The following is a 25,139-nucleotide window of genomic DNA, read 5'->3' as shown; positions in this document are numbered from 1 at the left end:
ATGCGTCCGTGTTGTGTGTTAGCGGAATCACGATGCTAGCAGCGCTGCTCTGCTTCGCCCCCCCACCCGGGCAGAAGCGACGCCTTTTTCGGTGGTTCCTACCATTCCCGGTGCTCGTCCGTGTGCAGGAACCTGTTGGGCGTGTGTTCGGGGAGCTCAAACTGTGACGGGAATGGGAATACGGATCGGTAAAATTCGGCCATCTTTGCTTTCACGTCCTTTGCGTTGCTCTGGGTGTGGTCAATGTCGTCGTTCATGCAGATGAACTTCCTGTTGGGGCCGGTACAGACGCCATTCAAATCTCCAGGATCTCAGTTGCGTTTTTCAGGTTTGGAGGCTTCTTCTCTCCTCGGTTGAGTCCTGATATCATGAAGCATGCTAATTACGCTAGCCATGTCGTTGTGAATCATCTTGAAATGTAGCTCCTGATCCCCCATGATCTGATAGCTGTTGGGAAGTTGACTTATTAGCAGAAGAATGGAGGTTATATTTATCGCAATACTTTGTCGCAGGTGCTCTCACTTGTATTTCTTCTGGTCCCCAAAGGTACTGCGAATGCGATCTATGACGGGTCTTTTGTAGATGAGGAAGCATTGAATTGTCAGCATGTACCAAAATGTTATTTGTAAAGGCTACAAACCACACGGTTTAGGATTTTGTTTTTCTTGCTATTCTGAGACATGGAGGCGTCCATGCCTGACCATATTTTTGGCATGGTGGACCTCAGGACTCAGTTTCATCTCCATTTCATCTCCATTTGTAAGAGTTGAAGAGCAGGTGTTCAACTGGTTCTGCAAACTTATCAAGTCCTAGAAGTTACCACGGAATAATTGGTGTCTAATTGAATCAAAATTAGTTTCGGTCCAGGTTCTCACTAAGTATCTGATAATCAGACCCACCTGGGGTTTGTGCGGCTTTTTGTGGATCATCATGGCCAGAGCTTGAATCTCACGATCAGACAGAACGCCAGAGCGGTCTTGGTCACCTGTGTCAAATATCTCAGAGATGTTAGCCCGCTGCTTGACGCTAATCAAGAAATAAAAGTAGGAAAAGGCAAACTGCATGTCGTCTTGGTGACGGAAATGGTGGCTCGAGGTCTTCTGAAATTCTCGTGGGAATCTACAGGAAAAAGGAGGGTGGTCGCCTCAGCACTCGGGTATTTGAAGGACTGATGTCGGAACCTGTTTGGCCTCACGTGTCTTGCAGCTCCTGCATCACTACCTTGTCAATCATGTGAGGCGTGTGCGCGATCACTCTTCGGGCTGAGCTGCCAAACGCTTGGTTGTAGAGGCTGTTGACGTAGCGCAGTGAAGCGCTAAAACTGCCCTGCAGCCCTTGGCCAGGGGTGGGTGGGACCATTGGTTTCATGTGTTTGCGCTCTTAGTAGAGTCCCCTCTTCCTGTTAAACAAAGGAAATTGGGCAATTAAGTTTTGCAAGATACAAAGTTAAGATAAGTCGTACCTACCTCAAGTGAGTCTTGAAAGAGTTGGATCTTCTCCAACGGCTGGAAGCCTTTGTAAGAAGGGGCAAACTCCTGAGGCTTGATCCGCACTGGCGCTGTCGAGTCGAACATTTCCGAGTTGGCTTGGTTCGTTCCATTTTGTACGTCCTGGATTTCACGATATCTTTTATCTTCGTTCTCCCTTGAGTAGAAGCTTGGTGGCTTTGGCACCAGCCTTGACTCCTGGCTGATTGCCTGAGTCTTGTTAGTTCGAGAAAAGCCACCACCGCCGGCGCCGCGTACAGACATGTAACCTTTCCCTTCACGAGTCAAATAGAAGGACATGTGATGTTTAAAAGCAGAACAAGGCAATTGTGCGGCGCAACTGTCGTCGATCACTTTACCCGTTGCAGTCTCCTCCATCCCATAGACAGGCGGGATTGTCGCAGGCTCGGTCACAGCGCCTGTCCTTGAGCCAGTTTCTCGGACAACCGTTTGCACACGCGGTCACAGGCCAGGCGAGATAGACCTACAGGGAAGGAGGAGGGGTGTCAAGGTACAATTACTCAACAGCAAGAGGACTCGGGGTCAATTTGGGTCCATCAAGGCAGGAGATATGCTAATATGCACCTGAGAAAACTGCTTTCACCAGACCAGATATGTCCCAAACTGTTCAAAATGAGCAAACACAGACACTTGTAGCACATCAACCCCGTGACAATAAATAGGGTTGAATATTATGGTTTTTATGATCGTATTTGATGCGTTGGCTTATCTGGATTACTTTCTGCCCATTCGACGGGGTGTAGAAGTCATCCAACCATACGTCTCTGCCGAACATGACGTCATCGTTGAGGTAAATGAACTTCTGTGAGATTCCTGGGATGCGGCGGAGGTTGCTCTCTATAGCGGGAGAGCTGAAGGTGGGCAGGTGGCTCCGGTTCAAGAAGATCTCCTTGAATTCGGAAGGGAATGCTTCTCAGTTCAAGAGTACCACACAGACGTTTATCCATTTAGACTTTAGAATTACTGCACGCGATGAGCAAATTTATGTACACAATCAACAACTGGATCTGTCACTGAAACACTTCCCGCCCTTACATTAGAGAATCAGGTTGGGTTGTTGAAACGCAAAACGCTCTGATCCTACCTGATGTGTGATAATCGAAACTCGGGGGGTTCCGCAAGTTGAGCCAGGAAGGAATCTGCCCGTTAGTGACGATGAAGACGCGTGGCACCCATGGCGCGTGTTTCTCCACGGATCGTAAGGAATAGCGGAGTGCGCCGTTGTCCTCGAAGCGGTTAGCGCTGAGAAAATCGCTGCTCTCTTTTTTTGTCGTGGGAAGCTGCATCTGCCAAAACTGAGGATAAAAAGCTTGACGGTGCTGGTATTTATTTAGCAACCTCTTAATTACTGGCTTTGTAGTCAAGAGCGAAACCTTTATGATGGCACTCAGGTTCCAGGACAAGTACACACAGGGCTGTTAGCCAGCTCCCTCCCATCTAATATCAGGCCATCGTGCTCTTGGAGATCAATCAAGTCCTGCGGAGTTTTGAGGTCGAGCAGAGCGATGCTGGCCTCCGGGTACAACTCAAACTGGGGAACACAGATACATCACGCCATTGGGTGAAAGATCACCACAAAGGAAAGGATTGTACTGGTGCACAAGTGATGGACCAGCAGCTTTACCGCAATGATTTTGTCGGTGACGGCCGGCGGCTGGCAATTTGGCTTGCAGCTTCTGCGATTCCTTGAAGGATCCTGGGAAGCCGCTCAGGTATGGCAGGGTCTGCATTTGGATCAGACCTGGAGCGTCCTTGTTTGTGGTCTGGAAAACGCAACGTACAGAGAGGTGGTGAAGAATTCTGGGTCACTAAATTAGATGGGGAGAACATCCGTGACAAACTCAATTTACCAAGTAACATTTGGAGATTGAGAAGTTCTCATCTTTTTTTGGGTGTTTTTTTGAAGGCCTTTTCAGCTGTAAGATGAACCAACCAGAAGCGATGTAAGACGTAGCTTCGTCGTCGCACAAGAAAGGTGCAGACCTTTACCTTCAACATGTGAATGGAAGACGACCGCAGAGACCCTTTTAGACGGTTGGAGGGGATTGGTGAACTGCAGCAACGACTTGGCAGCAGAGAAGGAATGCAAAAGTGCGGGCAAATCTCGAAAGGTGATGTTGGCCGGTAGGCCGGGATCAAGCGCCAGCATGGGTGCCTCGACGCGTTGAGGCAACGGGCATCGTGGCTTCTCTCTGGAAACACAACGTCGCTCTCCTGAATCAGTTTGACACCGTTGAAAGTTTGATTTAGTCAAGTAAACATTGCAAAATTGGACTCTGGGTTCCATGCTGGACTTGGGGGTTGAGTTTTGTCCTGCTGGACCATCCAACACCACACAGTTTGCTTTTCCCTTCATAGAGACTTTTGGGTATGTTCATATCCAGGATTCTCTCGGAATCAGGTACCGGTCACGGGAACACGGCCTGCGGACTGGGCTTCACCACTACTTCTTTTTGGACCCTCTAGTTGTCTGATCCCCATCTTTATCCCCAATCTTCATCCCCTCTTTGGGGTTCCCCCGCTCATTTGCTTTTCCAGCTGCTGGTCATCGGTTGCAGGGGCAAATACTGGTAGCTGGCTCCCATGGCGGGCCTGGTGGCAACTTGGGTCCGACTGCTCTCCTGGGGGTGGGTGGGGTTTTGGTAGTTGCTGGGTCACTGTGGGCGGTACCGGGCAGCAGGGGGGGCGCAGTGGGATCTCTGGGTCCTCCTCAACATTTGGTGTGGCCAGGTGAGACTGGCAAAATCCCCTGTGTTTCTGGCCACGGTTGGTGTCTTGTCTACCTAAGTCCCTTAGGGGGGGCGCCCTGGCCCACGCTTCCCTCTGGGATATATTAGGCCGAGTCCACCTCTCCTCGCTGTGCCCGTGCGGCGACCCCCAGATGCTTTTGATGACCAACATGCATGAGAACGCTACATCTCGCTGGAAGTCTTTGGAGTTAGTCAACGAGTCTGCACTCCTCACCCACCTCAGAGCTCCTTGTTCCTCCGCCAGTCGCTCCTTGGCCACTGCCAAGTCCCTTAGCAGGTCCTCGTCTGTGCCGTTCACCCACGTGTACACCAGATCAATGGGCATCGGCGTACGCTCTCTGCAAATCAGGAAAAAAAAAATCCAGTCACTAGAACTGGTTGTTCGGTTTCATCTTCTATCCTGAACTTTGTTACAGCCGGGTTCAGTTGAGGATATGCCATCGGCTGATTGTTCACCTGCTGTGGAATGATGCACATTTGTCCTCGTTGTTGCGTATATCAAAAACTGTCAAGACCGGTCCCCGCTGCACTTTTCCACGAGCTGCAACAACAAAAGTAATGTCTTGTAACGGCTAATGGCGCAATTTAAAATACATTGTTGGCGTGCACATTCAGTTCAGTAGTCCAACCTTCAACGTTGTCTCAGATTAATTGCTGTACAAAACTGTAGAGTACTTGTGTGGATTACTTTTTGACACTTTAGAGATATTTTGGCAAATGAATCATCTCACCTTTCGGATACGTTGAAGGCAGAGGATGAAAAGAACGAGTCCTGCCCAGCAGACGAGAACACTCGGTGGGTGGCAAAGAGATCTGCTCAGCAACCTCTGAAGATGCCTGACGACCATGTTGACGGCGGCAGCAGTTCCTGTGCAAGCGAGTCCGCTCGTCCGCCGCGCCGGGTTGAATTCCCCTCAACCGAGCAGACAAAATCTCCACGAGCATTTAACCTGTACTTGTGGGCGTAAGCAAGTTCGCCGCTGAGGTTGAAATTCCTGCCAATGCCGCGCAAGTCTGGAATAGTCCGTGAGAGCGTTTTCTAGCTTTAATCGTTGGATTTGTACGCTTCATCCCGCAAATAGAAAATGACGGCGAGTGTGACTTCTGAGATGATTTTTACGATGAATTTATCTGTTTCCAAGAGCTTTATTGTCGAAGTGTTGAGAGAAGCTCGGGAGCAGATATGTTCAATTCTCTTTTGAGGTGTGACTTCTAACTGCGTGGTTGCCGAGTGGCGTTTTGTCGCCTCAAGATTGGCAGCTTGACTTTTTTTTTTCTGGACAATAACGAGTGAAAATAGAACAAACTTTTTTAGTTCCGCAACGGATACATAAGCAATACATACATAACCATGTTTTTTTTTTTTTTTTTTTTTTTAACAGCTTTAATGCTTCAGTCGAGAAGGAATCAGCTACAAATGTAAATGATTAACTTCTGCATGTTAAACCTTAAATGGAATTTGTTGTTTTTGTTTTTGTGAAGTATGAAAGGCTTTGGGTCTGGTCAGTTGGTCAATTATATATTTTTTCGTGTATGAGTATTATGTTGGCGGCATGATGGATCAGCTGGAAACCGTTGGCCTCACAGTTCCGAGGTCCCGGGTTCGAACCCAGCCCCGCCCGTGTGGAGTTTGCATGTTCTCCCTGTGCCTGTGTGGGTTTTCTCCGGGCACTCCAGTTTCCTCCCACATCCCAAAAACACGCAACATTAATTGTACACTCTAAATTGCCCATAGGTGTGATTGTGAGCGCGTGCGAGTGTTTGTCTCCGTGAGCCCTGCGATTGGCCGGTCACCAGTTTCAGGGTGTACCCCGCCTCCTGGCCGTCGACAGCTGGGATAGGCTCCAGCACTCCCTGTGACCCTCGTGAGGATAAGCAGCAAAGAAAGTGGATGGATGGATGTTTAGGCAACATGTTTTTTTAGCTTTCCTTTTACATGACAATATGTAAAAATGAACACGAATTACCCAAACTGGATTTGATTTTAAATGACTTGCATGAATAATTGCTTAACCCTCTCACTATTATTTTTTTATTATAGACACTCCCTTTCGTTCTATTCATAATTACTGCATCAGATATTTTTCACGTCACGTCAAATGAATTGTCATCGTCGCAGGCCTGCAATCCTTCCCGCCGCTAGGGGTCAACAAAGCGCGTCCGGCGGGGATGCGCAAACGCCCGGCACCGCCGAACAAGAAGCGCCCCCCCCCCACCCCCTTCCTCACGTCTCGTTGTCATGTGTGCGGACGGTCAGCTGACTAATTCTGTCCGTTTGTGATGCCCCCCGTGCTTATTTCGCCTCATTTGCTCGCCATTGTCGAATGAATGCGGCGCTATGCTTGGCCCAGGAGAGCCATGGTAGTCGTCAACTCGGTGCTGAAGCTGCTTCAGAGGCAGACGTACACCTGTCTGTCCCACCGCTATGGACTCTACCTCTGCTTCGGCGGCATCGTCCTCATGATTGTGTCTGCTTTCCAGTTCGGGGAGGTAAGACTTTCCCTCTCATGTGTGTGTAAACATTTGGATTAGGACGCAATTTAGTTCGCCGTTCTCGTCGTCTCTCCCCGGCAGCTGTTCAACTCGCGTTGCCAGACTCCATGCACGAAATGTGCAATTCCCACGCAAACCTAAACGAAACATCAACCGTCACACCTTTTTCAGATTTTTCATGAGGCTGTTTGCTTTGAGTACACGCTCCTGTAAAATTCGGCATTGAAATATTTCACTTAAATGCTCTCACTATTTTTAAAACTGTTCAGGGCATTTATTATACTTTATATGATGTCGTTGTGACGACATTGTCGCCGCAGCAATATTTACACAGATAAGCTCGTATTGATAATACAGACACAAGCAGTAAAAGCAGAAACAAATTTATGTGGATCATATTTTGGAACGTAGTGTTGAGCCTGTTGCGCTCGCCTTTCAGGTTGTGGTGGAGTGGAGCCGGGACCAGTACCATGTGCTGTTTGACTCCTACAGAGACAATTTGGGCGGCAAATCTTATCAAAGCAGGTGAGAACGATTTCCATTTTTCCATTTGACCCCCCCCACCCTCCAATATTTCAGCACATAACCTCGCGCCGGCTCTCCCGCAAGGCTCTGCCTGCCCATGCCCATCGACGTGGTGTACACGTGGGTGAACGGCACCGACGTGGCTCTGCTGAGGCAACTGAAGGCGGTGAGAGAGCAGCTGGCCGAGGAACAGAGAGCGATGAGGTCGGCCGTCAGAGACGGATTCTTCTTGCGCCCACGTTGCCGCGGCATATTCATTTGTTTCTATTCCGCGTAGGGAACGTCTGGGGAAAAATGCAAGCGAGGCAACAGAAGAACCAAAAGTCAGGTAATACCGAATTTCCCCAACACTCTTGCAAATGTTCGCCATTCCTGACTGCTGTGGCGGACCCTCCGCAGGGCCAAAGCGGAATGCTTGCTGTCCCACTGCATCGCGGCGCCCATGCTGGCGCTGGATCCCGCCCTGCCGGCCAACGCCACGCTGCGGGAGCTGCCGTCGCTCTCGCCCTCGCTGGCGGGCGCCAAGGAGCTCCTGCTGCTCCGCAAGCCCGTTCACCCGTCCACTGCGGCCTCCGTACTCGTCTTCAATTCTCAATCTGCTGGTAAAAGGAAAAAAAAAGACTTGTAAATGGTTTTGATAGAGCAAAACTGTTTTTTTGAGGGAACATTTGAATGGGGGAAGCTAGTCCAAATAGTTTTGCACCTCTGGTGTAGTACCACGTTGTGCCTCAACAGCTGGGGCAGAACTGAGCGCTACCAGAAGTGATGCAACGTAATTAACAGCGAGAAGAAGAGACAAAGCACATCCCCAACGCTTGTAAACTCCGGTTAATATTTAAGTGTTTCTGTAGTGCTAATATATGCCCCAGTACAATTCTTGACGCGAGCACGCTGTGCCTCTAATTTGGAGAACCGTGGGCGCGAGCCTTTTCGTTGCCTCCAAGTGATGCGATACGATCGTCTCCCATTTCTTGGGAGTGAGAAAGAAAATCGGGAGCTAAGGGATACTTAATAAAAGCGAGTTTTAATAAGCCGAAGTGTGTTTGACGCAGTTTAAATGTGTAACGCATGCGCCAGGGTTTGTCACCTTTTTATGTTTTCATACATTAAAAGTGTTTTTGGGTCAAAACCACTGGAGACAAATTCCTTGTGTGTCTTTTGACATACTTTGCAAATAAATTCTGGTTCTGCTCGTGGGTGGGTCTGGAGCATCCTCCCCCTGATGAACGACTGGTCACTGTACTGTGCGCACTATGAGCCCAATCAACTCATCTGGATTTATTCACTCTCATCTTCCAGCTGAGAAAGCCTACGTTGACGCATTCAAGGAAGACAAGAAATTCTCCGTGTCCAGATGTTACCTGGTGAGTTTGCCGTTTTCTTTCTCGTCTTGACTTTTTCAAAGGCGCGACCTCTTTGATCTTCAACGCTGGTTTGCTTGTGGCAGACCACAGACAAAGAGGCTCCGGGTCTGATCCGGATGCAGACGCTGGCCTACCTCAGCGGCTTCCCGGCCTCCTTCAAGGAGACGGAGCAGTTGAGGGCCAAGCTGCCCTCTTTCGTCACTGACAAGATCAAGCAGGTGAGTGGCAACGGTCCACTGATTGTGACCGAGAACAGACAGCAGGTGGCGCCATCGCACTCTCCAAACACAACTTTGCAACTCTCCTCCCGCCACAAGATGTCGCTGCCTACTGATGACCTTAATTGCACTATTTTTGGTTTGTTGTTTTTTTTTTTTTTTTTTTTTGGAGCATGACATGCGTCTTTCCACGCATTTGAGGAATGCGATTCATAGATGGTTGCATCATCCTTGAAGGGAACGTTGTGTGTTCCCGCTTAGGATGGGATGTTTCTGTTCGGAGCAGGTTGAAAAAGCTTCTTGCTTAACTCGCCAGGCTCTTATAATTTTTACAATATATATGTATTTTTTTGCCATAAGTTACAGTGATTTAAGAAGTTAAACATACCGTTATTTCCGGCCTACAGAGCGCACTTGATTATAAGCCAGTCCATTTGCAAAGGAAAATACCATTTGGAACATACATAAGACGCACCCGTGTAAAAGCCACAGGTGCCCACATTGAAACCCACATAGAAACACAAGATATTTACAAAGAAAGACGGTACTGAGAGTTTTCAAAGTTTTAATATCTTAGCCTAGCTTAACATAGCAACGACACTGCAGCACAAACAGGGCTGGTTTAAAAAAAAAAAATAATAATAATAATAATAATACCATACCGGTAAAAGTCACGTCCTCGGCACATAAATTCCACCGGTCTCTTACCTTTTCTACTCGAGTGCCCCCTTGCGTTAGAAAGAATGCACAAATTAGCCGCATAAGCCGCAGGGTTGAAAGCGTGTGGAAAAACTTGCGGCTCGTAGGCCGGACACTATGGTACACGTTTAACCGAATGCTGCCTAACTTAGACGAGAGTCTGCTAGCATCATGCTAACATCCTCATTTGCTCGAACAAACACCGGCGTCAGTGTTGCGTCGTCGGAACCATTTAAGCAGCGGACGTCGGAACACACACGGTGCAGCAACATATTTAGAGTGACAATATAACAATACCCATCAGTGTGTATTTTTTTATCATCTTCAAAAAAACCCGACTAATATTACTGCACACCGAGTGACATCCAGACGCCAACATTCGACTTCGTCCTGCATAATAAATGTATGAAATCGTGGTGCCATTTTTGTCTGGGGTGCTCCAACAGATGCGTTCCATTTGTGTTCATTTCAACGGGGGAAAGATGGAAAATGTGTTTTGCGTAACAAGTGTATCGGGGAAAGAGTTCAAGTGTAAATAACGACATCTACCTAAGCTGCCATTGCGACGGTTAATATTAGAACAACTATCTGGAGCGTTGCGGCGCCCCTGGAAGGTCGTCAGGATTTTTGGCGACCCTTGCATGCCCCTTACCTTTTTGTTCCATTTGAGTAACAATAAAGGGGGGCGGAGGGGGGGTCGAGGATTCTGGACCGCGTGGGGTTGACCGGTGTCACCGGGCCCGTTCTGCGAAAGAGGGATGGCGCTGAGCGAAGGGCAGCGGCTCAACGCCCGAGGGATGACTCCGTATTTATAGCCGCTGTCAGAACCGGCGCCATGGTGATGAAAGACCGCCAACGCCTCTTTGTTGGAAAGACCACCAGCTTCTTCTTTGTTGAATGCTTTCTTTTTTTTTTCCTCACCGGTTCAAGTGTGGACAATATTTTGACTGTTGTGTACTGGGTGTTCCATATTGGTATTATTTGTGCACTGTACCACAGCGGTACTCGCTGGGTACTACATTAGTAAGTTTGTGCCTAGTGTCGGTGGCTTACGCCCACGCTACCCCGAGAACGCCCGATCTCGTCAGATCTCGGAAGCTGAGCGGGTTTGGTCCTGGTTTCGTACTTGGACGGGAGACCGCCTGGGAATACCAGGTGCCGTAAGCTTCTCTCCCCGGCAAAATGCCGAGGGGTTGCGTAAAGGGAGGGCATCCGGCGTAAAACTGTGCCAAACAAATACGCGTTCATCTGAGGTGACACGCTGTGGCGACCCCCAACGGGACAAGCCGAAAGGAAAAGAAGAAGTGCTTAGTGTTGGTAATGTGTACACCGCATTGCTTGTAATAGTCACAGAAAAAATATCTGCTTTGTTTCTTCAGTTTCAGTCCGTTTAGTCGTACCAAGTTTTCAAACAATAGGTAAAATATATTTTTCCCACAACCGTGTGTGTATTGGAGTACTTGTCTATGGTATGTGACAACTCCATTTTAATTTTTTTTTTTTTTTTACTGTAGTCAAGCGCGTTCAATGTCGAGTTGCCGTCTCGTGCGCGCGTGAACAAAAGTGTCGCGCTAACCCTGGCCGGCGATGAAAGGCGCCTTCCGTGAGGCCGCGCCACGCGCCCTGTTTGTGTACCCGCGTGGGCATTATCGCGCCCCACGCCGACAACCCCGACAGAGCGGCAACGTGATCCGCGCCGCGCCGGCTCCCTAAGACCCGAGTAATCCTCACCTAAAAGGAGAAAAAGGAGCCGGAGGTTGCTCGCCAGCTCATGTGAGACGCTCGATGATGGAGTGAGGCGACGAGCGAATGCTTTCCCGGGAAGATTAGAGCGTGCGCACACACACACAGTTTTTCACGGTGTGAGGTGATGTTGACGTTCCAGAATTTTCCAAACTAAATACTTTTGCTGGGTATATTTAGAAGAATGCTCACTTCATTACAAGCTATCGGATGTCGCCGCGGGCTCAAAGAATTGACGAGTTTGAAACGGAGGTGGAACGGGATGTTGAAATATTGCGTTTCCTCCTCAGTTCGAGTTGTACTCCGAGGCCAGCATCGCTCTGCTCCACCTCAACGGGCCGCAGGACTTCGGCGATCTCATGCAGAAGTCCAAGAAGAACCTGACGCTGGACGGGAAGGAGCTGACCATTAGCCCCGCCTTCCTCTTCTGGGACCTGACAGTCATCTCGCAGGTAGACACCTTACAGGGGCACCTCAATTTCTCTCCATCCATTTTCTTCGCCGCATATCCTCACGAGGGTCGCAGTCATAACGGCCCTCTGAGGAAAACCCGAACCACGATGTGGCCCGCGACCAAAAATGAGTTTGACAAGTGTAAAAAAATGGCGCCGTGTCGGTGACAATTATCCACGCATCCATTTTCTTAGCCGCTTCCCCTCACAAGGGTCGCGGGAGTGCCGGAGCCTATCCCGGCTGTCAACGGGCAGGAGGCGGGGTGCACCCCTAACTGGTCGCCGGCCAGTCGCAGGGCCCATGGAGAGAAACGGCCTCACTCACGATCACACCTAGGGGCAATTTAGAGTGTCCAATTAATGTTGCATGTTTTTTGGGGGATGCGGGAGGAAACCCACGCAGGCACGGGGAGAACATGCAAACTCCACACTGCCGGATCCGGGATTGAACCCGGGACCTCAGAACTGTGAGGCCAACGCTTTACCACCTGATCCAGCGTGCCGCCCCTCAAATTTATCTGAGAAAAGTAATAAATAGCTTCCTGAGTCACTTAATTGTGAAATTCTTCTTTGATTTTGTCTGTATTTACTGTACTCTTCTCTGGTGAAGCGCTGGCCTCACAGTGCTGAGGACTCGGGCTCAATCCGGGATCCGTCTGTGTGAAGTTTTGTATGTCCGCCCTGTGCCTGCGTGGCTTTTCTCCGGGCACTCCGGTTTCCTCCCACATCCCAAAAACATGCAACATTAATCGGACGCTCCAAATTGCCCCGAGGTGTGATTTGTCTCCATGTGCCCTGCGATTGGCTGGCAAGCAGTTGAGGGTGTACTCCGCCTCCTGCCCGTTGACAGCCGGGATAGGCTCCAGCACTTCCCGGGACCCTTGTGAGGAGAACTGGCAAAGAAAATGGATGGATGGATAGTTTCCCCTGGCGGCATAGGCGCACAAAAACGGAAGGACTTGCACAATGTCCATCGAATTCAAATCTTTCTCTGTCTTTTTTTTTTTGGACAATACGACGTACCACAGGGTGCTGTTTTTCTTGAAAAGAACCTTGATAAGTGAGCACGGATCGAGTGAATGATCCCGTTTTTGTCGTCGCCGCGCAGTCCAAGCAGGACGAGGACGTGTCGGCCAGCCGCTTCGAGGACAACGAGGAGCTGCGCTACTCTCTGCGCTCGGTGGAGAAACACGCCCCCTGGGTGCGCCACGTCTTTGTCGTCACCAACGGGCAGATTCCCTCCTGGCTCAACCTGGATAACCCTCGCGTTTCGGTCGTCACCCATCAGGTAAGCGCCCGTTCCGCCTTGAACGAAACGGAGACACGTTTCCAAAACGTTTTCCTCGGGGCGGCAGGAGCTGTTCTTGAACCGCAGCCACCTCCCGACGTTCAGCTCGCCCGCCATCGAGAGCCACATCCACCGAATCCCGGGACTCTCGCAGAAGTTCATTTACCTCAACGACGACGTGATGTTCGGCAGAGACGTCTGGCCGGACGACTTCTACAGCCATTCAAAGGGGCAGAAGGTAACCGGAGTGAACGCACGAGCCGAAGAGCAAAATCACAAGTCGCCAATATTTTGACCCCTTGACCCAAGGCACGCCACAGGTCTAAATCACAACCTCCACCCAAGCGATTCTCAAAGTGTGGTGCCGTGAAATAATCACTCTGTTAAAGATTTAATCCAGTACCCTTTCGTGCATTTTTTTCCAAAGTTTTCACATTTTTTTTCAGGGACGAGAATTTTCCGTCGATTGGCGGATTTCCGACTTTTTCAGACCAAAATCACCATTCTTCAATTGTACATAAACTAGTCATTGAAATACTAAAAACTTTGAATTGATTCAATTCTTAAAGAGAAATATGGATAAAGCAAGCCTACAGCACATATGTGGTAAGGTAATTTTTATTCATATTGTTCTAAAAACTTGTGCTTCATCTCTGCACTACACTAATTGTATGAATAACTGACTGCATATCAAAAAGAAAATATAATGGGGTATCCATATTAAACAGTGAAAGAAATTGAAAATTCATTCTGAAGTTTGGCAATTGGTGAAACTCTTACATGCAATGTGCTTCAAATAAGTACAGTCATTCAAGCATTGAAGAAATGAAATTGATATTTCAGTTTTTGCTGTACTGGTTGAGCACCAAACAAGGGACATTTTTTTCCACAAATACAGTTAAATTCAGTGTTGAAATTAATGGTTTTGGGGCTAACAAATGGCTAAAATCACTCGCCGGCTACTTTTCAAACTTTTTGTCTCATTTGGCATTCTCATCCCTGTTTTTTTGCGCAATTCAATCGTATTTAACTTTTCACCACAATATCAATCATTTTTACAGCAAGTCCTCCTCGGTCTACGACTGAGGTCCCCTTCCCACGGTAGCGACTTAACTCGAATTTCGACCGAAGTCGGATTCCACCGTAAAAGTCAGAATTTACATCATACTTATACTTTGTGTAAAAAAACAAATGCATTGAAATAAACAAGATGATGTACTTCGCGTTACTGCTGAGAGGTGGATGGCGAAGAAGAAGGAGAGGCCGTGCTTAGCTATTGCGAAGGAACCTGGTCCTCAATCCTCTCCGTCTTGACAGGTATCAAAGAACCTTGTTTTGTGATCATTGTATCCGACATAAGAACTGAACCCTTCGCATGCGATAAAATACGGGCTTCGTCTTTAATAATTGTCACCACGGTCGACCGACTGAAGCCTTGGCGGTGTTGGTGTCTCTCCTTCCTCCAATCTTTTGATGATCTTGAGCTTCGTTTCCATGGTCTTGGATTTTCTTTTGGCTGCAGAAGCTTTGCTAAAAGACGCAGCTTTCTTCCTTGGGGCGATCCATGTCTAAAAAGGAGGGCGAAAAATGCGAAGGTACTCCCGGCGCACAAAGACGGACAAGCGTTGGCCAGACAAAATGGCGGACAGGCGACAGGCGTTGTAAAGGCGAAACGTCTTAGGTCGAGATTGTCTTAACCCGAGGACTGCATGTATTTAGGTTTTTAAGTCATTTCAAAACTTGCATTTGGCGACAATTTTTGCTTTCAATTTTAAGTGCCATACATTCGGACTTTAAACTCTGGTTCTCCTTCCCTGCAGGTGTATCTCACCTGGCCTGTTCCCAATTGTGCTGAAGGCTGCCCGGGATCCTGGATCAAAGACGGCTACTGCGACAAGGCCTGCAACAACTCCGCGTGTGACTGGGACGGCGGGGACTGCACGGGTAGGGCTGCGCTTTCGTGATGGCTGAAATTGTGGAAATACTCCAGATTGTAAAGTTTCCAGGGGACCATTTTTTTTTTTTTTTTTGTCAGGGGCAGCGGGCAGCAGCAGGTTCCCGGGTGGGGTCGGCGCCGGCGGTCCCGGCGGAGGCGGCGGGCAGATGTGGCAGTTTGCCGGCGGTCAAGGCGCCCTGGCCGCAGCCTCGTACTGTAACCAAGGTTGCGCCACCTCCTGGCTGGCAGACAAATTCTGTGACCAAGCCTGCAACGTGCTCCCTTGCGGCTTCGACGTGGGCGATTGCGGCACAGGTGACTTTTGAGGCAAATGCGAGCGCTTCTCCTCGACTTCCGGTCAACTCCTTCACCCGCTTTGTGTGATTGCGGCGCAGAGCACTTTGGGGAGCTGCACCGTGTCACCCTGCTGAGTAACCAAAGCGCTTACTCGCTCCCCGTTGGAGAGATCAGACCTTATTTCAGCTTCGAACGGCTGGCTCACAGGTAGTGTGTGGCTGCATGGTTACGTTTCATTGAAAATCACGATGGGGGAGTTTGAAAATATTTTCCGGGAAATTTATGGAAATGAACTGGTAATCGAGGTCAATTTAAGGGCCAACCGTTAAACTTGTAAAATTTGGAGTTTCCAACTCCATGTGGTTTTGCAACCCTCCTCGCAGGGTGTCGGAGGCCCACGTGATGGACAACCCGGTGGTCCGTCACACCTCCGTAGCCAACAAGTGGAAGACCATCCACCTGCTGCTTCATGCCGGCCACAATGCCACCGTGGTCCAGTACAACATCACCTTCCAAAAAGAGGACAGCACGGCGTTTACGAAGATATTTAGTGTGGCCGTTGACACGCGTCAGCTTCCGCGGGTTAACAGGACGCAGGCCGGCAGGGAAAGTTCCAGCCAGAAGCCTCCCGTGACGACGGAACCGCCCTTCCTGTTTTCGGATGTACCCGAGGACAAGAGGGGTCCCAAAATCCAGAGGAAGCAGCCGGATGAACTCGAGGCCGTCGTAGAAGTTCCCGCGTTGAACGAGTCGCTCTTGCCAGCCGCTCTGCTCAGCCAGCTGCAGAAGCTTGATGAGAATCTGGTCAAAGGAGACCTCACCCTGAAGGGTTACAACCTGACCAAGGCTCGGCTGCTGGCCGCCAGCCGCGAACACCGGGAAATTGACCTTTCTCCCATGGTGGACAGGCCCAAAACCTCCAAGCTGCTGAGGCACATTACCAAAGTGAAGAGCACCGAGTGGCAAGCGGAGCCACCCCGCTTCGCTCCAGTGGGGAGGAAGCTCCATCATTTTGTCCCCGCTGACAGAGGCTTCTTGCCGTGGGAGAAGAAGAAGTACTTCCAAGACCTGCTGGAGGTGAGCTCCTGAAAACCAATCCTCTGGCTGGCTTCAGAATCTTATCAGGATCTCAAGGTGGAAGAGGCGTGTTTGCTTTATGCCATTTCAAAGGCGACCTTTTGCTTTTGTTTTTTTTTCCAACAGGAAGAAGCGCGTCTGCAGACGGCGCTGGCGTACGACGTTGCCGGCGGCAGAGGCGGCGGGCGCAAGCTGCAGGACACGTTTGCGGACTCGCTTCGGCACGTCAACAAGCTGCTCAACCGCCAGTTTGGCTTCGCGTCGCGCAAAGTCCCCGCGCACATGCCGCATATGATTGACAGGCTCGTCATGCAGGAGCTGCAGGACACGTGAGTGGGCTTTGATCAGCTGCCGCGGCCAAACATTTTTACAAAGCAGACTTTATCATTTTATGTCTACCTGGGACTAAAAAAAGCAAAGAGGGTAGCGGGCAGTCCGTGTCTGCAATTGCCTAGTGGAGTTCCATTCTTGGACTGCCCTTGTTGCCAACAGTTTCCCAGATGATTTTGACCAGACGTCCGGCCACCGTGTGCGTCACCCGGACGATATGCAGTTTGCCTTTTCCTACTTCTACTTCCTGATGAGCACTCAGCAGCAGCTCAACGTCTCGGAGGTGTTCGACGAGGTCGATACCGACCACTCGGGCGTCCTGTCCGACCGCGAGATCCGAACTCTCGCCACGAGGATCCACGAGCTGCCCCTCAGCCTCCAGGTTGCGTAAACCAACGTCTACCGACCTTTATCGAGCCAACGGACTTGAAAAACATGTAAACATTGAAAATTGAACCATTTCTTCTTTTCGGACTGCCAGGATCTGACAAGTTTGGAGCAGATGTTGATCAACTGCTCGAAGACACTCCCGAGGAACCTGAGCCAGCTCCACCTGGTCAGCCCCACGCAGGAGGCCTACTATGACCACAGCATGGTGAAGACCTCGGGAAAAAGCCCAAACCTCAGTTTGGTACTTCCAAGTAACCTGGTGGATTCTGTTTCTCCAGCCGCCGGTCACGAAGGGCCTCATCATGTACTGCACGCCCATCACGGACCGCATTCGTAAAGCCTTCGTGGACCAGAACAAGTACAAGTGAGACATCCAGTAGCGACAATGGTGTTTTTTTTTTTTTTTTTTTTTTAAGTACGCTCCTCATTGCAAGAGCTCCGCATTTTCCGCAGATTTGAGATCAAGGGCGAGGAGGACATCGCCTTCAAGATGATCCGCACCAACGTGTCGCACGTGGTGGGCCAGTTGGACGACATCAGGAAGAATCCCAGGTGACGAGCGCCCCGATGTGGATTCCCCTTCGTCGCGTTCCCTAACACCCCCGCTTCCCCCTGCAGGAAGTTCATTTGTCTGAACGACAACATCGACCACGCCCACAAGGATGCTGCCACCGTGAAGGCCGTGCTGAGAGACTTCTACGACTCCATGTTCCCGCTGCCGTCCCAGTTCGAGCTGCCAAGGGAGTACCGCAACCGCTTCCTCCACATGGACGAGCTCCAGGAATGGTAGGTCATTTACACCGCAGGAACTTTGTGAGGGACTTTTGGAATTTTGGGGATTAGTGTCTCAATTTAGTTCCTGGGACTGAAGAAGACCCTGGCGGGATGTGAACATATAACAATTGTTGATTGTTCAGGGTTGAATAGTCGGAATTGGTCAAGAAATGTCGAAGGAAGAGGGAAATTAAATTAAATTTGGAAATTTTACGATGCAAAGTTTGGAAGTGTGACAATGTGGGAATTAGTTTATTAATTGTAGTATCTTTAGAATCAATTAAAAATCAAAAGAGGTGATGAATATAAAATTTTTTTGCAAATCAAATAACATTTGACAGCGACATTTTGTGTACGTTTTCACCTAAAAATAGGTCTGTATTGCAGTCACCCACATTTGAAAAATGTACAGGTGTGGTCAGTCATGCCCGCAGATATGAAGTTACGGGTGTGGTCCACCAGTCATGCCCGCAGATGTAAAGTTGCGGGTGTGTGTTCTGTTTGTAATTATGAGTGTACCCCTTTAAGAGCGGAGGGGGCCGGTGTCTGATAAATTAGGAAGTAGAAGTAGGCTGAGCAGCAGCTCGCTGTTAAAGATCGTCTGCTTCCGTGTTAAAAAAAAAAATAGACATCAGGCTGCGGCTCACTGGGCTGGATCGGTTTTCATCTGAGCTGAGAGTGTGCGACAAGTGCGCGATTGCACAGCGCCGCAGCTTAAAGGGAACATTGGTCAAGACTACACAAAATAAGCGACGTCTTTCAATATTGATGTATTTCTACTCCTAAGAAATTTTATGGGCGTTATTTTTCGTGCTCGACACTGCAGATTTGCGAGTGCGATGGCTCACCTCAACTCACAGTGACTGGTATTGTGATATCAAAAAGCTTCAGCGAGGAGCACAAACGTGAAAGCCGGTGGAGGTAATCAATACGTCTCTCAGCACGAGTGGCGGCCCACCAGCTGCTAATATTGACGGCATCATCGCATCACAAGCACACAAGTGGCTGTCACCACAGCTTGTCACCATGGGGATCCCGAGAGAGAGAGAGAGAGAGAGAGAGAGGTTGGCGGGGGGACCCTTGCTTCTTCTTGAAGGCGGGTGGGCCGCGGGGGCGTCGGTGTGGAGCCTCACCGAGAGACTTTTAAAATTAGACGGGTGACCTCAGATGGGGTGGTAAGCTGAGCATTTCGTCACCTCCCCGAGTGCGGTTTGAGTGAAGTGCTGTCAGCCCCCGGCGTCCTCACCGTTGCGTCACCGGCTCAAGGACGGATCCTCAAATGTGTGCGAATGAATCTCCTCATGGAAACTGCCCCCCCCCCCCCACAGGCGGGTCTACCGAGACAAGTTGAAGTTCTGGACCCACTGTGTCCTGGTGACGCTGGTGGCCTTCACGGTCGTGTCCTTCTTCGCCGAACAGGTCAGTGTCTTCCTCCGTGTCCTCGGTGTCCTCCGTTTCCACGATTCTCGCCCTCGCCGCCCAAATGCCCGACCCGGCGGCCCGTCCGACTCACGTGTGCCGAGCAGTGCCAGGACCTGACTCGTCTGAAACCAAAGCCCGCCCCCCCGCACAATTTATCTCCCGGCCTTGTCCGTGACTCTGTGAGTCAGATTGCGCATTCTCCAATTATTTTGTCGTCCAAAAAAAAAACAAAAAACAAATCCCAGTTTTCACATTGCGCTCTAATGACGCCGGTGTCCGGTGTCCCGAGGTTAACAGTTCCGCTGACCTTAGCAGAATCCCCCCCCCCATCCCTATTAGCGCCCACCTAGCCCTTAGCGACCGTAACGTTTGATATCTTTTATCAAAACACATCTCGCGGACATTTTCTCACAGCTGATCCACTTTAAGCGCAAGCTATTCCCCCGGCGCAAAACGGCTAAAGACGACAACCCCGAGAGAGTTTGAACCAGGAAGTCTTCCTCCTCCTCTTCCTCATCGTAATCTGCGGCATCATCATCAACGGCTCCTCCGTCCTGCTCAGTGGAAGATTTTTATTTTTCATTTTTCCCCTGTCTGGTGACAAACGAGGAAACAAAGACAACGGCTAAGCCCGTGAATGTTTCCTTTACTTTTACGCACTCATCACTCCTGAGGCCACGTACATCAATTTTTCTTTTTTTTTTTTTTTTTTTTTTTTTTTTTGTGGACCTGTGCTCAAACACGACCAAACGGACAATCATGATTTGACGGGCGACGTGTTCCGAAAGGCTCTGCGATGGGAACTTTTGGACATTTTACCGCTCGGAATGCGTTTTAAAGGAATTGTATTGAAAAGGGGTCATGAATTTTAAGCCCTTGTCGGTTTTTGTCTTTAACGCTGTGGGATCTAGAAGTGCCTTCTTTGTTCATTCCTATACTTTTACAAAACAAATGTTATGGTGGAAAAAGGTTGTCTACCGATTTTGCGTGTGTGTGTGATTAGGAATCGATCGGCCTTTCTTGAATCTTGTGTTTGTCGGACGCGGCAGCTTTCCTTCTCGCCGTCTGCGCGCACGTGTCCCCGTGGGACCCAGCAGGCTCGCTATAATGTCTGAAATTCAGACGATTCAGCTCTTTAACTTATTATTTTTTTTGAGGGGGGGGGGGGGGGATTGTAACGTTGCCATGGAGACGGCGCTTTGTCATACTGTCTCGCCGCCCTTTAACGTCGCTTGCTCTGGCTCTTCCGACTGAAATAAAATCTGTCCGGCAATCGTCGTCTCTCTCTTTCCCCATTTCGTTTTTCCTCGAGCGCGACAGGATGAAGGCATGAAAAATATTCTTTATTATAAACATTCCCTCCTTTACCACACAAACATTTGTTAGTAAAAAATATGTCACACGGTTACATTACTGAACAGTGAAAAATCCCCGTTGTACATTTCAGTGCATAGGTTGGCGTAGAAACCGGAGAACGATCCAAGAGACAGAACCTAAAAGTAGTCAAGTGGTACCACAGAAGAAGAATAAAACCCCGTCTTCCCCGTCAGCCTGAATAATAAGCACATCACTTTTGCCAGAGGAGAAAGAAATCAATCTGAGAAAGGTCCAACTGCCTACAACGCTCGAGAAAGCTGGAAAACGTACAAAGTTGGCTCCGGTTTGCAGTATTCATTTTCCTTTTTTTTCTTAATTACATCAAAATGAATTAAGACAAATTCACCCGAATTGTAGAAAATCGCAACATTCATGATTAGCCCTTAGTCAGAACGGGGTCGTGATGACAAAAACGCCTCACTGGAAATGATCCCCCCCCCCCCCCCCCCATTTAATCCACAACGGTTGATTGCATTTACTCATATTTGCAGAAATGATATTAGGTCCGTCTCTCCCGCCACGCAAGCGCTCAGTCGCGGTGGGCGGCGCCGGGCGGCGTGATGCTGAAGACGCGGATGCGCAGGTGGCCGGCGATCTGGTGGCACACGCCCACGCAGTAGCGCGTCAAGTCCACCAGGGAGAGCACCTGAAGGCCACATGGGCGAGTCAAGAGAGTGTAGAGAGAGTTTTCAATTATTGACACATGATATGCCAATTAATAGTAGCATAATTTGAACTCCCAAAACCATTCAAATGCACGTCCAACTGTTAAATATTTCGGCACTTTTTGAAAACGTAATTGATAATTGGAGAGGATTTTTCCACTCAGAAGCTTTGACGAGACTCCCATTTTGATTAGAACGCGCAAAACCGGGAACTGACCAAGGCGATCCAGAGGACGATGTACTCGTCAACAAAGCTGTTGAAGTACTGGTTGAGGAAGAGCAGACCCGGGCCGACGAACGCCGTGTCTGGGAGGTGAAACTCACTTTTGGTCATCTGCGCCACCTGTAGGGGAGGGACAAAAAAAAAAAAAACAAGTCGTCCTTATTAATTGAAATTAAATATCGTATAAATTTGACACACCGTAGAGAAGAATATCGTTAATAGCGAAGTCCCTGTCTACACACCGACTTTTCTGCTTTCTCTGTGTAACTTGCGCACACTCAGGGCCAACAACGAGGCGCTCTAAAGCGGCCACGCTAGCAGACTTATCAGTCGGGAAGGTAGATCCGTTTTGCGGCTTTCTTTCGGCATTGGTAGCTAGCTAACCGCACATCGCAATTGCGTTGGATAACCACTGACGCAAGTAAAGGCGTGCAAAATTGTCACGTAGTGGGGGTGCGGTGACTCAGTCCGATACTTTTTAGCCCTGAAAAACAACCTCCGCATTGCTCTGTCTTATCCCGTACGTTCAACTATGTACAGTGTGTTTAGAAACAATATAAGATTTCACTTTAGCAAGGTTTTTAAAGGTAGTCTCAATAAATGCGACTATACCACCAGCTTGTTGGAGAGCTTGGCGATGACCATGCCGAAGGCGAGCAGGTAGAGGCAGGGGTGGTGCTCAAAGAGCTGGCTGGACGACTTCTTGAAGATGATGAAGGCCAGCGTGAGGATGAGGCCGATGTGCAACCCGGGACTCAGCACGCTGGTGTCCTGCGGGCGGGACGCCGATGTTTGCTCATTTGCAACGTGGCGGTCTTCTAAGATTACTCGGGACAGCTTACCGCCACGGTGGAGCCGTTTTTACCGACGCCCCCGTTGAGAATGATGTAGAAGTTTTTGTGGCAGGAGTAGAGGCCCCCGCAGATGATGCCCACGATGGGGAAGGTGTACAGCTTCAATCCGATGATGGGCAGCTTTAAAATAACAGAAGGAATTGAACTGCTGGAGAATCGCTTTCTGTCTTTGGTCGTCGTCCTCTTTGCCGATCGGTCAATAGACGACTGCGACGACAGTGTTTCCCTTATTATTTGTGGGGGATCGCGATAGAGCCCTGTGGCATTTAGTAAATTCCAGGGTCAGTACTTGATGCTCAGCCCTCAAAAGGTGCATACGTTGGTGTGTGGAAGTCTGGTTACCGTGGTTTGCCAAAGGCTCACCCCCCCAACGGCGGACATCAGGTACATGGTGATGATGGCAAACTGCGCCTCTGTGACGTCAAACCTGGCCGGGAGAGAACGCGACGGCTGAGGTGGACGAGTGTTGGCGGGCGTGTGTCCGAGTGAGGGCGGGGGGAGAGACTCACAGGCCAAATTGGATGTGCCCGGACACGTACGTCTGCCAGTGGGTGCAGAAGAACATGAACATCCCGATGAAGCCACAAAAGAATATCCAGTTGGGGTATCTGCCGATTCCGCAGGAGATGCATGTTCCCACCGCCACAAAAACTGCAAGACCACACCTCAGTTCAAAAAAAAAAAAAAAAAAAAAATCAAGAGCGGATGACAAAGTACCCGTGGAGACGGCGTCGCAGCCGTGGTCAAAGAACTCGCCGATGGCCGAATTGCTGTTGGTCCTGCGCTCTTGCTTGCCGTCGAGGGCGTCCAGAGTCTGGTACGCAAACAAGCCCAAAGCGCTGAGGATGAAGGCCCATGCCGGAGCCTGAAGGAGCACAACAAGTGTCGGGTTTCAACCCAACCGCTGGAGGAATTTTGCAAATGACGGGACGAGAGAGGTCTTCAATTTCGCCCGGGGAGACACGGCTGACCAGCTGCGACTCCGACACCCATTCTGAGTCAGCCTCACCGCTGTCCCCCTTGAGTTTCTCAAAACGAAAGGTCACAAGATCACAATACAAATGTAGGAACAGATGGCAATACCAACGCAAAGACAAATACTAAAATAATAAACATTTATTCAAAGCTGCAGGTTTGTCCGAATAATCCCGCTAGGGATCAGCAGGTTTCTGATCTACAGCATGTTTGTGGGGTTGAGGAGCATCGGCTCCGAAGTCAGCAAGGGGGTGCATCGCTCTTTGAGGTGTTGCCGGGTCACAAAGCCAATCGCAAAGAATACGATTCGGGCGAGGATGATAGAAACAAATGCATGATAAAATGATAAATCCAACAACAAGAGTCATTTTTAATTTACCGAAAAAGGAAGAAAGTCATTTGAAAATGTGGAACTTCCTGGACGTAATTCTTTCAGGCCCCGCCCCTAAAATGTTTTTTAACTAACAAAACTGGAGGAGAACAAACTCGTTGTCAGGCGGATTGCAAAAGTGTAGCACAGTAAATAAAATGAAAATAGTTGCCGTCAATTGAAAAATGATGCAAGTCTACGCTGTTTTTTTTTTTTTTTTTTTTTTAAATCTCAACTTTTTTTTTAACGTTTCTGATTAAAAATAAATAATTGAGATGCGTGTTTGTTTTTTTTTAGTGGACTTTACATAAAAACAGAGCAATATATACACTTTTTGTAACAGAAACTAATAACCAATGCAAGTAAGCATGCAAATTGGTCAAATGTGGTCTTTGTATGAGTTGGATGGGCGAGAGAGGGGGAAAAACAAAACGTAACCCAGAGCAGGTTTGACTCGTCAAACGCGTGCAAATTATCCAAGAGTGAAGCTGCTCTCAAATTAGTGAGATGTCAGATGCGCTGACGTTGGCTAAAGTGACTCATTTCGAAAAGAAATGCTAACTTGAGGCTAAAAAGGGCTCGTTCGGTGCTTTCGGCAGTGATCCACAAGGGCGCCGTTGTACTCCCGTGTTTTGACACCGGCAACCCGGCGTCACATCAGCTGACAGGTCCGCTTTTGCAAGAATGCGGCGCAACAGACGGGCCATCGTGACGGATCGCCATCGTCGATCGATTGGACTAAATCATAATTGTGACCGTCCTTAAACCAATCATTGAATAAAGAAGTCGATTAAGCGCTCGAGTTTCGTTTTGACGCTCGTTTACGCGCACCAGCCAGCCGCAATTCAATTCCATCATTTAGCTAATGGAAGTCTTAGATTCTCATTTTAAAGTCAATTTCCTCTCAGGGCCCATTAAATAGCGCTCATGTTCTATTTGATCGAGTTCATTCGAACAGATTGAGCAAACGAATATTTAATTGCAAACGTGTTTTCGCGAGCGAGCGGTTTTTCCAAGGTCGCCTCGACTCACCTCCTCGGTGGCCGTCGGGCAATAAAACACCAGCACGAGCGTGTAGACCACGTTGACCAGCAGGCCGGCGATAGAGAGCGCATTCGGGGGGAACCACATCGGAATTTGCCGGATGAGCCAGTTCCAGTAGAGCTGGCACAGCGGGTCCAGCAAGGTGCGACCCAAGGCGGTGTACTTGTGCCCCTCCAGATGTTTGAGCTGCGCGCTGGACAGCGGCTCCGGCCACAGGAAACGGGCCATCCTTTCTCCTCGAAATACACCGTCGCCAATTCTTGTAGGCTCCAGCGGAAAGAGGCTCAGATTCTGCTACTTTCTCTTGAGCCAAGCCCAAAACGTAGCAGCGTTTTTGGGCGATAGGGGGAGGCGGATGTACATGG

The 25,139-nt window shown here is 49.3% G+C and overlaps 2 protein-coding genes and 1 pseudogene across 6 annotated transcripts in view; 2 read left to right on the top strand and 1 right to left on the bottom strand.

Moving 5' to 3' along the window:
- The first annotated feature begins 6,454 nt into the window (after positions 1-6,454).
- gnptab (N-acetylglucosamine-1-phosphate transferase subunits alpha and beta) overlaps positions 6,455-25,139 on the top strand; it is a 54,054-nt gene continuing 35,369 nt past the window's right edge. For 2 of the 5 annotated variants that reach the window (XR_009793048.1, XM_061807006.1), the window contains exons 1-20: positions 6,455-6,748; positions 7,191-7,276; positions 7,361-7,480; positions 7,554-7,604; positions 7,676-7,878; positions 8,576-8,640; positions 8,724-8,858; positions 11,591-11,752; positions 12,861-13,040; positions 13,108-13,278; positions 14,861-14,984; positions 15,076-15,291; positions 15,372-15,480; positions 15,657-16,350; positions 16,477-16,679; positions 16,843-17,062; positions 17,162-17,275; positions 17,349-17,434; positions 17,524-17,622; positions 17,689-17,856. Coding sequence is in view for 4 of the 5 variants with exons in the window: in XM_061807006.1 (XP_061662990.1) it covers positions 6,587-6,748; positions 7,191-7,276; positions 7,361-7,480; positions 7,554-7,604; positions 7,676-7,878; positions 8,576-8,640; positions 8,724-8,858; positions 11,591-11,752; positions 12,861-13,040; positions 13,108-13,278; positions 14,861-14,984; positions 15,076-15,291; positions 15,372-15,480; positions 15,657-16,350; positions 16,477-16,679; positions 16,843-17,062; positions 17,162-17,275; positions 17,349-17,434; positions 17,524-17,622; positions 17,689-17,856 (3,368 nt within the window). In the remaining variant the exon portion in view is untranslated. Of the gene's footprint in view, positions 6,749-7,190; positions 7,277-7,360; positions 7,481-7,553; positions 7,605-7,675; positions 7,879-8,575; positions 8,641-8,723; positions 8,859-11,590; positions 11,753-12,860; positions 13,041-13,107; positions 13,279-14,860; positions 14,985-15,075; positions 15,292-15,371; positions 15,481-15,656; positions 16,351-16,476; positions 16,680-16,842; positions 17,063-17,161; positions 17,276-17,348; positions 17,435-17,523; positions 17,623-17,688; positions 17,857-19,172; positions 19,264-19,680; positions 20,557-25,139 lie in introns of those variants that run through there. The other 3 variants (XM_061807005.1, XM_061807004.1, XM_061807007.1) reach the window with 3 other exon arrangements.
- Positions 10,605-10,724, top strand: LOC133494037 (5S ribosomal RNA; annotated as a pseudogene).
- Positions 21,173-25,002, bottom strand: LOC133493563 (cholinephosphotransferase 1-like). Its single transcript, XM_061807027.1, has 8 exons — positions 24,763-25,002; positions 23,103-23,250; positions 22,895-23,036; positions 22,728-22,812; positions 22,374-22,505; positions 22,144-22,302; positions 21,526-21,651; positions 21,173-21,289 (listed from the first exon to the last, which is right to left on the bottom strand). The coding sequence occupies exons 1-8, from the start codon at positions 25,000-25,002 to the stop codon at positions 21,173-21,175; spliced, it is 1,149 nt and encodes a 382-aa protein (XP_061663011.1).

Source organism: Syngnathoides biaculeatus, chromosome 20, assembly GCF_019802595.1.
Source record: "Syngnathoides biaculeatus isolate LvHL_M chromosome 20, ASM1980259v1, whole genome shotgun sequence".
Taxonomy (NCBI): Eukaryota; Metazoa; Chordata; class Actinopteri; order Syngnathiformes; family Syngnathidae; genus Syngnathoides; species Syngnathoides biaculeatus.
Note: the sequence above shows the minus strand (reverse complement) of the source record. Positions and strands in the feature narration are given on the sequence as shown.

Coding starts and splice junctions, on each gene's coding strand:
- LOC133493563 (XM_061807027.1), bottom strand. CDS start 25,002: ATGGCCCGTTTCCTGTGGCCGGAGCCGCTGTCCAGCGCGCAGCTCAAA. Junction 22,303..22,373: donor AAAACGGCTCCACCGTGGCG/GTAAGCTGTCCC, acceptor TCCCGCCCGCAG/GACACCAGCGTGCTGAGTCC. Junction 21,652..22,143: donor AGCTCTCCAACAAGCTGGTG/GTATAGTCGCAT, acceptor CCTCCCCTACAG/GTGGCGCAGATGACCAAAAG.